A 14,229-nucleotide genomic window follows, 5' to 3' on the forward strand; every position below is an offset into this window, starting at 1 on the left:
TGGCTTAATGAACCTGTTTTTGTTTTTACAATTGTCTGGCACATGTCCATTGCTTTTAGTGTCCAGGAGCATCTTCTGTTTCTATTTGCACACAGGGGGCAGTGTGAGTCTGGATGGCCTTTGCATAACATTACTAAATCTTGCTTAGTCACTTAGGCTCTTAGACACATAGTGTGCCCTGGACAGTCGTAGACATTTCAAAATGTTTCTAGGGTGTTCTAAGATAGCTGTAGTACCACTGTAGGAAACCACTTGTACTCTAGTTCAAATGTACTGTACATTTAATGAAACTCTGGCAAAGACCTACTCGTATCTGTTAAGTGTGCTAAATTAATTTGTCCTTTACTATAATTCTGCTTTAATTTTGCAGACATGTAACGTAGATGATTTATGTAGCCCTGTGCATTGTCCCGTCTCCAGCATTTTTCATTGAATCTAAATCATGCAAGTAGCTGTGGTTGGGTCTCCCACAGGGAGATGTACAATTGGCGGCAGTGTTGCTCAGGATTTCCCCTGAAATAAGAGCAACTCACAAATAGCAATGGCTGTGCAGCTCAGCTGGTGGACTGCAATGTGAAAATAAGCAGTGACTGGCAGAACGCGCTTTAGAACATGCCTGTATGCGCTTTCCAGATTTTTAGAGACCATTGCAGTGATGGGTGGATACGCTGAGATGGGAGAACCCAGTGCCAACTAAAACCCTCCCTCCCTAGGCAATGCTATGGCCAATTGTACACGATATCATGGGAATGCTGGCCACAGGTGACAATGGAACGGTCAGATTAGATTCAAGACCACAGGGAATGTCAGTATACGGAGGGCTTGTGCTTCACAAATGGCCATTTGCACCGCTGGTGTAAAAAAAAAAATAAATGCAGTTGATCCTGATAACGTGACCCTGGAGGTTTCAGATGGATGAAATCGATCAGGCCAGAAAACGTAAGTGTTTCATGAGTGGATTGAGTCCTTCGGTTTAACCGCTCCGCTGCCGTGTCTTTACAGAATTGGGACTGCCCGGGCTTTTCAGAGGTCCAAGAACCCGAGCTCCCTCTGAGAGGGCAGAATGTGGGCAAGAGCCCCCGTCGGCTCTGTGGCTCCTCCCACCGCTCATTAATCCGGCGGCTTCCCCAAGCGGTGCCTAGCCCCGGCAGAGACATGCCTGACCTGCAGCCCGCCACCTTCTCAGGGCTCCCCGTGGTCACGGTGTTTTCCTCCCCGCACCGGGCTCATCCTCCCGTGCTGGACGGGCGGCAGGGCGGCGCCCGCAAGCACGGCGTCCGGGCGACGGTGGGGAACGGGCCGGCAGCCGGCGGTCGCGGCTCCTTCGCGGCCCGGTCCCTGTGCCGCCACGAGGGCGCGTGGAGCGCCCTGTTTCAGCCTTGCCTGGTAGGTCCTGCCACTTACTCCTCCAGGAAAGACAGAGTTCTGAAACACACTGAGCACTGCAAACCAGTTTCCTGGGCAATTAGGGTTGTATCAGTGTGGCAGGGAGATTGCTCCTGGAACCAGTGTAAGAAAGCAACTCTGAAACTTTATAACAAGAGAGCTATTCCATCATTTCATGCACCAGTAGGCCAAAAGTATGTGGACACCTGACATTCGACATGTTGGTCCACCCTTTGCTGCTTTAACAACCTCCAGTCTTTTGGGAAGGCTTTATACTAGGTGTTGGGATTTGGATTTGGTTCCATTCAGCCAGAAGAGCTTTAGGTGTGGCTTGCAGTTGGCTTTCCAATTCATCCCATAGGTGTTGGATGACATTGAGGTCTGAGCTCTGTGCAGGCCAGTCAAGTTCTTCCACATCAATCTCGACAAAACCATTTCTATATGGACCTTGCGGTGTGCCTGGAGTCATTGTCATGCTGAAACAGGAAAGGGCCTTCCCCAAACTGTTGCCACAAATTTGTAAGCACAGAATCATCTAGAATGCCATTGCATTTAGATGTGCCTTCCCTGGAACTAAGGGAACAGGCCAAGGGCTGTCCACATACTTTTGGCCGTGTAGAGTATTTTTTGGAGTGGTGAAAGCTGGTGGAGTTGTGATTGTGTTGTTTTCATAGTCTGGAACATTTGTTTTGTTTATAGTAGTTAAAGCTCAGGCAGCCAGAAACTCATGTTCTTTCATTCCCAGAGCTTTTTGTTTGTTATAACGAGATCCCCCACAGCCCTTGAGAGTGTGCTCTGTGTTTGAAAGTGTATCATTTGTACTTTTGGATTGTGCCTCGATGGATGTGTGTGTTAGAATAGCTGAAGGAAGCATCAGTTAGTTTGTCAGAAAAGGCTGATTTGCAGAGTCTGAGGCAGCTTCATCACGCAGCAAATTTAGCAGGACACATTGAAAGTTTACTTCCCCAGGGCACTGAGACAGTGAGAAAGATGAATAATTTGAATGGAAGAAATACTGTCTCCCAGCAGCGATGAGACCTCAAGCTTCACCTTCCTGGAAACATAGCATCCGCCGTCCATCTTGGGAGGCTTAATTAGACAATTGCACACATGGACCAGCACATGCCTTTCTGGTCTGTTTAGATTCTGAAGGACCCCACCTGTGAAGGACACAGTCAAGATGCATACAATAACAAAAATAATTGAGGTGCAATGCCACCTCTGTGCTGGCTAAAGACCTCACTCAGGTCTGCATTTGTACGTATGCAGTGCATAGCTGCATCTGCAGCTACATTGCAACTTCTAGACGTTTAAAGCTGGGCTAGTTCAAAGAAGTAATAAAACATTTTTTTATAATCAGACATATTCACCAACCCTTGGAACCTTTTAGGGCACACATTGGGAAACTCGTACCAGTATTTTTCAAATTAAGTTTTAACTAAATATAATGAAAAAGCATGAAAAAAAATTGTTGAGAGTTCAGCAATGTCAAAAGTGAAATCAAGGTGATCTTTGGAAGAAAGGATTTATAGACGTGAAACTCAGGCAAAGTTCTCTTGATATAGGTAAAGCCGTATTCAGTTAGTCGAGAAATGGGTGACTCTTCTTTTGAAAAGTTATAAGCATTTAATTCATCTAGTTTCCACCAAGGATTGGAATTTGATATGGTATTCTTTGGCTTGTTTCTTTCTGCAATGTTCTCTGTAAATTTATGAGAGCACAGACAAGCACAAGCTCTCCACCGAAGTGCATACAACCAGCTAGCTTACACAGTTCTTACTCTTCAGTCCACTGTGCTGCACGGTCAGTTATATAGTCCATCAGAGGGCTTACTGTTGTGTGATGAGACTAGAACAAGCCATTTAACTAGAACCCTATTTCCCTGGGTATTGTTTGGAGCATTTATTGGTGCTGCGGGCCATAGTCAGCACTTTCGCGACATTTAATATGAGATGTGGGTTTGGGCTGAAAAACTCCTTTGTTGCTTTAGAAGTATGTTTGGGACTTTAGATGCATTTGCTTGCATTTGAGCAGATAAGATGCTTCTGTAGACTTCAGAATTAATTTAGCTGCTACTGTCATTAGTTACATCATCAATGAAGACAAGTGAGCCAAGTACCTGTTGCAGCCATAGATGCCCAAACCATAACCCCCCACCACCATGTTTCACAGATGAGGGAGGGGCGTTGGATCTTGAGCAGTTCCTTTTGGCCTCCACACTTTGTTCTTGCCATCTCTCTGATACAAGTAAATCTTGGTCTCATCTGTCCACAAGACCCTTTTCCAGAACTCTGCCTGCTCTTTTCGGTATATGTTTGCGAACTATAACCTGGCCATCGTGTTTTTGCGGCTAATTAGTGGTTTGTAGCCTCTGCAGTTCTGTTTGTGAAGTCTTCTGTGGACAGTAGTCACTGTCACATCCATGGTTCCTTGAATTTCATTGGCACAACCCTGGTCCTCATGTTGTCAAGCATCAATAACAGACTCTAAAGGTCTGTGGTCTGAAGTGTGAAAAGTAGTGGCTGTGGCAACACCACGTTTTAGAGGGGAGCCACTCTCCCGAATTGGCCGTGGGGTTCACAGTGGGGTTCATCTGCCTGTGGTTGCAGTTGATTGGCCCTTCCAATTTTGGGTGGGAACTGGAGATGCTCAAAAAGAAATGGGTCTACTATGGGACTCACCCTTACAATTTCTTAGTAGGGAGAGCAACCCCGCTAGCTTTGCCAAGGTCATTTCTGAGACTTAAAGTGATTAAGGTGTGAGGGGAGTCATTTATTTTGTGTCACTTTTCCCATGGAGGCAATAATCTGAGCCACCAGTAAGCGCACAATTTTGATCTTTTCTGAGGAGCATCACCAATTTATCTGTGTCCTGTACAGTAAAGCTTGGTGGATTGATTTGTGTTTTTTTATGCGGAAAGAAAGTGTCTCTGACTACCTGATAAGCTAGAGAGAGGGATGGCTAACAGGTATTGCCGGGTCCAACCGGCTGCCACTGGATTCAAAGCGGAAAGGTATTGGCTTTATTTCATATGGAGCAGAGTGTGCCATTCCCACAGCTGCTGCCTGTGTCAGCGAGGGGATTATTTTGGATTATTTGAAACAGATTGATATGTGCTCAGTGCCAGGCTATGCATTTGAGGGCTACTCCGGCGACAAAGCTTGCATGACAATGGGCTTTTTTGCTGCTCCCAGTGCTTGCAATGGTTTCTCATTTTGATTTTGCATTTTCAATTGGCCAGTCAGTGTTTTGGCCATCACAAATGTCACGTAAACAAACCTTTCCCAAATATTCATATCCCTGGACCGTTCTGCTATAATTTGTTTGACACATTAATTCCTTATAATAACTGTATTTTCTTGTGCATCTGTTTTGCTTTGTTTGAGAGAAATCAGTAAATAAACATAAGAATCAGGGCAAGGAAAGGTTTGACATTTTAATCATGTGCCTAAAATAATCAGAGGGTAAATATAGCAATGCTTGCCCGCAATAATTATTACAGGATGTGACTGTGAAAATATGGTGTTAAAAGTGTCTCCTTGGTGGGAGAAATAGTGTTGTTACACCCTGCATCTCAAGATATTTGAGGCAGCTGGGTACTTTTCTGGGGTTGCAGTTTCAAATCCCAGGTGTGACACTGCTATTGTATCATTGAGCAAAAAGTACTAACACCCTAACCCTTTGTTGTTTCAGTAAAGGATCCACTTGTCTGGATGTAAATGTAGCTGCATGAGTTGCTTTGAATAAGAGCATCTCTAAGCAAATAAATCATGTAAAATGATGTAATATGGTACTTGCGCATGTAATATGGCTGATGCACATATTTGTGGTTAGCCCACTAAGTATATAAGTGATGTTATTTTTGTAAGCTCATGAATCTAGGACACAGTGAATACTCTGGCTGGCTGGGAGAGATAGGATAATGAATACAGTGCCCTCCCCTTTGGGTTATCAAGTTTGAATGCTGCCACACCCAGCCACGAATGTGCTTCATGCAAAGACCTGAGACCAAAGGCCTTTCAGCAGCCTCCATTTTATCAGTGACTTCACCTTTTTCATTAATACAGATCTCATTAGAACTAATTTACAGGTTAAAGTAAGTTTCTCATTTGAATATTAGGAATTAGGAATTAGTTCAGATTAGGAATCATGGAGATGATAAAAGTAAGACCAGGACTGGCTCCTTGTTCATCTAGAGTAAAGACGCAACTGTGTTCCCTCAGCTCTGATGAAATTTCAGACACTTTTCGCATTCTGTCTGTCTCTTACATGCGTGAATTTATTCTTTCACATTTTATTCCGACAATGCAGTATATTTATGGGTTTGGTTCTGACACGAATGAGACTGGGGCTGTTTCACTGGGTACAAATGACTGCTTGTGCATCCAGGGAGAATATACACCTGAAATCACTGACTGTTATAAACATCACCTGAGACAGTGCACTTTCATTTTTCACCTTTTATTGGGTCTGTATATTGCTTATTGTGGGTGAAATTCAACAGGGATGCCTGTGTCCGTGCTGCATCTGCACACGGGCTGCGAGGAACGTTTTCCTTCCTTGGGAGTTCAGTGAAGCGACTCTGCGTGATCCCATGCACTTGCGTGGACCAAGGCTGTCAAACAGGCGGCCGACAGCTTACCGTTCAGCGGCTGCTTTATCAGCCTGCTGCCTGGCGCCTCATTAAGTTTGCCTGCATGGAGGAGAGTTTGGACCGTCTGTCAGGATTTAGATTTAGAGATTTAGAGTTTGGGCTTCAGCAAGCAAATTCTCTTCCTCTTATTCTCGAAACTTCAACTCTTCCCTCAACTCATTGTAATTGCATGATAAAAATACCTCTTACACCAGAGATTTAGGCACAGGAAACCAACTGTAGAGGTGAAAGTTGTGTTTATAATAGAGCAAATAAATCAAAATTAACAGTGTGATACACATCATGGGATATATCTCTGCGGGTGTGAAGGCCTCAGTCGTGGGGGACCAGGGGTGTCCTGGTGCTGGAGCTGAGAAGGTGGGTGGAATCCTTTGGGACTGGTTCACCTGCTCACAAGGATAGTCACTAGGAAGGCAGGCTGTTTATTTTTGGTATTGTGTTGTCTTCTTTCTGATTGGCCCTACAGCAGAGAAGCACATCATTACACCTGGTGACTTTTTCATTTCGAGTGTTACACCTGTCTGTCGCCTCTGATTTATTCATGAAACACCATTGACTGCTGCTTGTGGCAGTTTGTACTGTATTTTTTTTGTTTTATGCTACAGTGGCAGTTTGTACTGTATTTTGTTTGTTTTATGCTACAGTGGCACTAGCGATATGCCTTTAAAAGAGAATATTCTTCTCAAAATGCAGTCATAAGTTTGGGCCACGTCTAAGCTGAGTTATCAGTATTTTTGAGGAAATAGCTGTACCTATGATGGAGATCTGGGATTTTGGGATCTGTGATCCTTCTTCAGCAATGGTGACTTAAATGGAAGCCAGGGGATCTTGCTGCTTCCTGTCATTGATTCTATGTAGGATTTTATTTTCAGAATGTGTTTGATGCATTTTTCACCTTGCCTTTCTGTTCATACAGGCTCCAACAAGGGAGGCAGAGCAGGATTGGGGCGTGGCCCTGGGGACCCCCAGCGCTGACGTCACTGGCCCCATGCAGATGGTACAGGGCGTGGCATTGCCACCTGCCGCCACCCTGGGAACCTCCGCCACCGTCTCCTTCTTTGCCAGGTAAAACACGATCCCCGTGCATCTTGGGGGCATGTCATGTGACCTGCTGCCAGAGTCCCCTGGGGCTGACACAGCCAGCCACATTCAGAGAACACGTCTGTATAGGTTTTCTCTGGGGGTTGCATGTGGTAGTTTTTCCATCTGTCAGGCTCCGTGCTCTGTTATGGCAGATTGCTACCGCATCTCAGAGCCTTCCCTTTAGTGATGGGAGAGTGAGTGGGTGGGACCATTGTGTTATCATCATTTATTCAATGAATTAAACCAATCATGGCCAAGGAAGTGAAAGCCTTCTGAATGGATTATGGAAGTCATTTCTTGGCACTGCATAGTAGCTCCGCTCATCATGGCAAACATGGAGCCTCATGCTACCATTTCATAGAACTAAAGCCCATCAAGGCATGTGCTGTCATGTGAACGGTCTGCTTGAGGACAGTGATTAGTCATGTGAGAATTAACAGAGCATTTGTTTGGAAGTTGAATGATGCCAGTTTGACTAGATTAAGTGAGTGAGACAGTGAGTCAGTCCGTCCATCAGTCAGTCCGTCCATCTGTCCGTCCATCCGTTCGTCCTCTAAGGGCAGCCCCAGAGAAGTGTCGCCTTCATGTTTCCAAAGCTGTGGAGAAGGGGACAGCCCCAACAAGGCCACCAATCCCTCTAGAGCCGCAGCCAAACCTCCCGCCTCCTCAAGAGAGAAGCGAATGGCTGGCAGTGCCCTTTGGGGTGACAGCTGCTATGATGACATTTCGCATAACTATTGGACAACATCAGTGCAGGTGATGTATCTTTGTTTAACACAAAAAACTGCTTTCCTTTTGCAATAAAACCTGTTGACTAACTCTCAGACTTAATCCCTTCAATCAATATAAAAGCTCCTTTTAATTCTGTGCTGTTTGAATTATACTTTAAGCACTTGAAAATGTCCAGACCATTGTTCCTTGACAACATGGTGATTACAGTCTAAATGTTTTTTTCTATTAAATTTCTCATTTTAAGACTGCAGATATGGAATCCTAGCCCATCCTTGGTTTTTCCACCGCGGATAGGCAACTCATTTTTGCTGTAGGCTAATTAACCCGAAAGCTGCTAGGCTGATTTATCAGATCTCCCCCCCCCCCAAGGCCAGTCATTGAATAGGCATGCCACAAGTTTTAGTGGTGTTAAAAACTCAGGAGGCTTGCAGGGAAAGTGATATCAAAACCTAACCAGCGCCTCCTTCTCTGAGCTTTGGCATCTTGGCTCTGTGGAGTCTCTCTGGAGTTTGCTTTGAGCTTCCATGGATGATAATAATAATAATAATAATAATAATAATAATAACCACCTTAAATATACGCAACAGCACTGTGATTAAAAAAACGATGCTTTTTAATAAAAACCTACACAGAAACACCTTAAAATCAAATCGAAACAGACACACCGTGCGGACAGAAACAAGAACCTCATAAGATCAAAGATAGGGTGCATCGTTAAAAAAAAAAAAACATATCGGAGAGCCCTTTAAGAAGGAATCTTTTCAGTGCAGCTTTTAAAGAGGACACGGTTGGTAAACCCCCTGGCGGAGTTTGGGAGATGCGTTCCACAGGCTCAGCTCCTGGCAGGAGGGGCCTCTCCCTGGCTTCTGCTCCACCTAGCAGGAAGCCTGAAGCCATGGGGTAGATGAGCCGCACTGGCCTGCCTCCCGCTGTGTCTCTGAGACAGAGTATGTAGCGTTGTGGTTGCTGCAGGGCCACGGTCCGCAGTGAATTCGGGTTAAGATTGATATGGAAGGTGGGAGGGAAAAGAAAAAAAAAAAACGAGCTGGTTATTTTATGCTATTTCTGCGCTTTGAATTGATTGATTCAGTCTGCAGCATGTCACACGTTTCCACGGTAACTGCGGCAGGAAGAGGTGAGGTGGTGCTGGGTGGAACAGAAAACATCCTTACTCCCTGGTAACGCTTTGGAATGGGTTTTTCCCCAGAGCAATGAATTTATGTGTGTGTGTACTTGTGTGACTGTGTGTGTGTGTGTGTGTGTGTGTGTGCATGTGTGTGTGATTGTGTGTGTGCATGTGTGTGTGTGTGTGTGTGTGTGCGTGCGCGCACACTCTTGATTTGCATGCTCATTGAATATGGGTATATGATCAAAAGTCTCTTCAGTTCCGGACATGAATAAAACAGAGTGTGACAGTGACGTCCTCCCGCTCCTCAGATCTTTCTGAACATTTTCGCTGTTCTTTGAAGGATGAGATGCGCTCAGCCTTACCTTTGAACCATCCCCTGAGCTCCACTCAAATTTCGCGTTAAATCTTTCTAACTCCTGGAGCGGAGCACTGTGTCCATCCACCAGGCGAACCCCTTTCCCCTTGCCCGCCCTCCCCGCTTGCCAGGAACAGGTGCCAATGCGACATACATAGGGCCTCCAAACCAAAGGTTTCTGGGCTCGGTTCATAGGCGGTGATGCTGCTGCTGTTCCTTTCAGTGAAGTTCCTAACCCATAACTAATTCTGTAAATAAATCTACCGTAGGACACTTTGTAATATATAAATGGGCTGTTAAATTCACTGTATGTAAGTATTTCCAAGGAAATTAATAATGCAATTTAAAGTGGATCTCTTAATAGTTTATGGCCTGCCCTTTGGCTGGTTCGTAGAGGAGAGGGTAAAGTATGCAGGGTTCCTCTGGCATCATTTTGGCAGCCGTTGTTTAATCAGCGACAGAGTTTCCCAGCAGCCAGCGGTCATTTTGCACGTGCACCGCCCACAACGTCCTTCCTGCCAACCGCGGACTGCAGAAAATTAATAAATAATAATAACAGAAAGCTCCTTTTCCCCGTGGAAGAATGAGACGAGCTGAGGGCAGCGTTCTTTCTCTCTTCCGTTCCGTGAGTCATCGTTTGTCAATACGAGCTTTGACGGTTTTGTCTCTCAGACACCGGCTGATTATGGACACGCGGGCGTTTCCTGAATCCCTTTAGGACGGCCCAGATGAAAATGCGGAGGGCTCGTCGAATGCAGTTCAGCCTGCTTTGCTCTTCAAATAGGCTCCCATGGGCTGATGCCTGTCAGTGCAGCTGCAGTTAAAACTGTAAGGGAAAGAAGGGCTTCCTTGCTCTGTAGTTCGAAAGAGTTTCTTGGAGGCGTTCGTTTATTTTATTTTCTCTGTTATTCCGAATGAGCCTATCCCCAGGGTTACAGTAACAACCACTGTTCTCCGAATGATATTCAGAGAGGTTCAGTGGAAGTGACAGGACCATGTGAGTTCAGAAACCCCAATAGTGGACATATAGCTATATTGTGCTGTCAGTCAATGTCCAATGAGCTTGTTCTGAACCGCAGTGCAATATAGTTGGTTTATTTCAGGGAGTTGAGGAAAGCAAATGGGCTCCACCCATTTTTTGGGTTCATTTAGCTTCAGGCTATCCCTGACAGGAGCTTGCAAACTGTGGGCAGCACTGAGCACTACTGTGGCACTAGAAAGCTCTTTTGCACTTTTATCGTGCCCTAAGGTTCTTGTTTTCAGAGCCTGTGGCTTACTGGGTAATGCACTTCACAAGTTGTCTGTCTTGGGACTTTCCTTAAATTCAAGTAAAGTAAAAGCAAAGCAGTAAAGGATTTATAGTTCTGCCCATTTTTAAGACTCTACCTCTGCTTGTACCCATCCCATTTCATTGCCCAATTTTACCCTTCTGAAATCCACTTCCGTGCGATTTTTAAGCACAACACTGCGATGCTCTTAAAAAGTTGAGAGCCCGCTTCTGGCAGATCCTATTCAGTTCACGTACCTGAGCGGGTTGCGACAACCGCGAGGCGTGGAACCGGAGTAGCGGAGAGGCGCTCGCTGTCGAGGGACGAGCCTGTTGCGCGGGGAGACGGATGCAGTTTATCGGCTCGGCTCCATCGTGTTTCCGCCGTCCTCCTTACCGCCTCAGTCCCCTGGGGCGTTAAGATAAAGTGGGATGCTTTTTATTCTAACCTCAATAGTGGAGAGAAGGGGGGAAAGCCTCAACAGAGCAAAACACACAACTGATAAAAAAAAAAAAACCCTTTCTCGCTCATTTCTCATTTCGGGAATGGCATTTTCATTTTTTTAATTCTTAATTAGAATGTCTTTATTTTTTTCATTCAGCTTTAATTGTTTTATGTGTTTTTTTGGTTGGTGGAATTCCTGCCCTTGGGGGAAAAAGCAGTTGGAGAGAAAATCGGGCAGAACGACGCACAGTAAGCTGAAAGTGATTTATTTTAACCCCTTATGTATCGCCAATAAAATGTGTTACACAAATGACATACACAAAATGAAATGGCTACTGTCTTTAACACCTTTTGACTACGGACATACTCCTGGTCTCTTCTGAAAGGTAATCCTTGGGTGTTTGTTGTCCAAGAGTCAGAATTACTCTATATATTACTGAAACCAAGTAACTCCAACAGTGCAAGTGGAAGTTTTTTCTCAACTAAAAGATTTTTGTTTTTGGGTGGATATGGATGCTTGAGGTTGTGCCTGGTGAGCGTAGAAACACAATGTATACAATACCACAATGCTGGACAAATCTTTTTTTGCCAATTTCTCCCATTTTCTCCCCAATTTAGTCTTATACCAATTCCCTGTGTGTATCACGGTCCTGGTCGATGCGCTATCCTTCTGTTGGTCTGGGGAGGGTGTAGACTACCACATGCCTCCTCCGGTACATGTGGAGTTGCCAGCCGCTTCTTTTCACCTGACTGGACAAATCATTTAGGTGGTATTGTTCATATTTGATGACAACACCAAAAATAATAATTTTCTATTGTTTTTTTCTGAGCTATATCTAGGCATGTTTCCAAAAAGGCCATTTAGAGACTCACACCTGGCTCAGTTTATAATGTCCTCCCCGCCTCCACCCCGCCCCAAGCACACTTCACTATCTCTCTGTTGCACACACACACACACTCACATACACAAGCATACACATACACACACACACACACCCTCACTTCATTCATTCCCCTTTGGATTTTCTCATTTCACACCAATATACACAGGGTATGTCACCGCTGCGATCGGTTGTTTTGTATTTTATTTTTGTCAGACATTTTGTGCTTTCCCGACTCTTTATTCCCTGTGACTTGAAGTCAGCCCCTCAGGCACGAGAACGCCGGCCCTTCTCTACCCTGGCGGTCACCCTCGCCCGTGGTGCTGAGGTGGGCGTGGACAGGTAGATGCTCGTTAAGTGAGCATGCAGATTGGATGAGATATTTCCCAGGCCAATTAAGGCTAACAAGCTGAGGCGCTGTATCACATTGTGACGAGACAGATCAAACGTGTGCAGTAATTGGCATCCTGACTGGCAACAAATGAGCCGGGTAACCAAGGCCAGGAGCTCCCTAATTACACCATCTGATCTGGTGTTCCGAACTTCTCTTGGTAGCCCCACTGCATTAACATGAAGCCAAATTTTTTTGGCCGGTTTAGCAGAAGTAATAATAATCTTTGCTTTGTGTTGTACAATGAATGTGTAGTATATTGCTTTAATTTTGCCTTGGTACACATGAGGTGTTAATTTAAAGGGGGGGGTGGGGGGGGGTAACTAACAAACCCTGCCTATTATGCCTTGGCCAAGTGGGAAAATGTGCTTAGGAGGAGGCTCTTAACCACCGCTTTCTCCTCTCCTGGTGCTGGAGAAGCACCCATTGGCAGGCACTGTGTGAATGCAGGTTTTCTTTTGTGAGGGCTCTAATGAGGATTTCCTTTTCCCTCTGGCCGTCTGTCGAAAGGTGATTGAAGGAGCATACTGTAGGTAGTGGGGATTGAATCCTAAAGAGGAGAGCAAGGAGAGAGACACGCGCATTGTTTTCCCCATAATTCCAAGCATTCTCTGTATGGAGAATACAAAACACCTCTCAAAAATGATCTATAAACTACGAGCCAAAATGGCGAGGGTGTAGGTGAGGTGAGAGAGGCTGCTGGATGGCTCTGTTTAAGTGCAGGAATTGTTTCTACTATGCAGTGGTCCGAGCCAGTTCTGATCTTACCCCTGAATCTCATGTTGAGAAACTAAAATGATGACATCATGTCCTTGATTCAAAATTGATGTGGTGTTCAGTGATGACCTGACATTGTTTGAGAACTATAATAGTCAAGGGCAGGTATTTTTCAGATGGGATTTGCAATAAGTAGTATAGGAGAGCTTTTTATGTTTAAATATATCTTCTATATCTTGCCTTAGTAAATGTATATTCATAAGTACATGTATATACATGCAGAATATTACTACACTAAGATAGAGAGTAGACAGGTAGTGAAAAAAATGAAAATTCCAATGTAATGTCATATAATAGGGAGCAGGCAACCACATGCAATCGATACAACCTCTATTATCCACGACAGTCTGCCGGTGTCTGAAATTCTTCGGGAGGAATATGACACCGCTCTTCCACAAGAAAGTCAATCAGCGCACACTTAGTTGCTGCAAGTGGGAAATGCTGTCTCGAGCATCGCTTCAGAATAAAGTATAAATGATTGACTGGCCTCGTATCTGGTGGCAGCGAAGGCATCGATGGATCATAACAGCGTTACCCAAACCGCTGGTTGTCCACTGGTGCTCCGTGGGCCCTGTCATTTTTGAAGTACGCCCTTCTCTGCGGGAATGACATGCTTTAATGCGAAGCGGAATTCATCGCTAAGTACCATTAAGTAATGGATTACATTTACCTTGCCTTCTGAGGTTAATGAATGTACCATCATAAGCCTTCTACTATCTTCCACTTCGTGTACTTTGTGGAATATTTAAGCGTACGCTGTTTGATGCGTGTAATTCCTATTATGCTAAAAATTGCATAAGACTAATTCTTTTCCTTACAGAGCATGATGCATATTCAGTTTTTTTAGAGCGCATATGGGTATTCGTTTTCACCAGACTCGCTCAAGTAGCGGCTGCATATGCCGGCGCCGGTGTTAGCCTCGTTCTGCGAGTCGCGTGCGTGACTCGTGACGGCCTATGAATAATGCATTTCTGACTTTTAATTTAACACCTTAGCGGCGCGTCTGAGAGCCTGCGCGCGGCGCGTCGCGTAGCGCTAACCCGCCTGTCTCCCCGCCTCGGTAACCGCGCACGTAACGGCCGCGGCGAAGCGCGCGCTGTAGCGCCGCGAGGAACGTCGGAGAGAAAAT

The 14,229-nt window shown here is 45.1% G+C and overlaps 1 protein-coding gene across 6 annotated transcripts in view; it reads left to right on the forward strand.

Annotated features, from left to right (window-relative positions):
* The window catches only part of LOC135257120 (kinesin-like protein KIF26A), a 49,063-nt gene that overhangs the window by 6,297 nt on the left and 28,537 nt on the right, over positions 1-14,229 (forward strand). For 4 of the 6 annotated variants that reach the window (XM_064339557.1, XM_064339558.1, XM_064339563.1 and 1 more), the window contains one exon: positions 6,957-7,105. In XM_064339557.1, the coding sequence (XP_064195627.1) occupies positions 6,957-7,105 (149 nt within the window). Of the gene's footprint in view, positions 1-1,002; positions 1,387-6,956; positions 7,106-14,225 lie in introns of those variants that run through there. The other 2 variants (XM_064339559.1, XM_064339562.1) reach the window with 2 other exon arrangements.

Source organism: Anguilla rostrata, chromosome 6 (genome assembly GCF_018555375.3).
Source record: "Anguilla rostrata isolate EN2019 chromosome 6, ASM1855537v3, whole genome shotgun sequence".
Taxonomy (NCBI): Eukaryota; Metazoa; Chordata; class Actinopteri; order Anguilliformes; family Anguillidae; genus Anguilla; species Anguilla rostrata.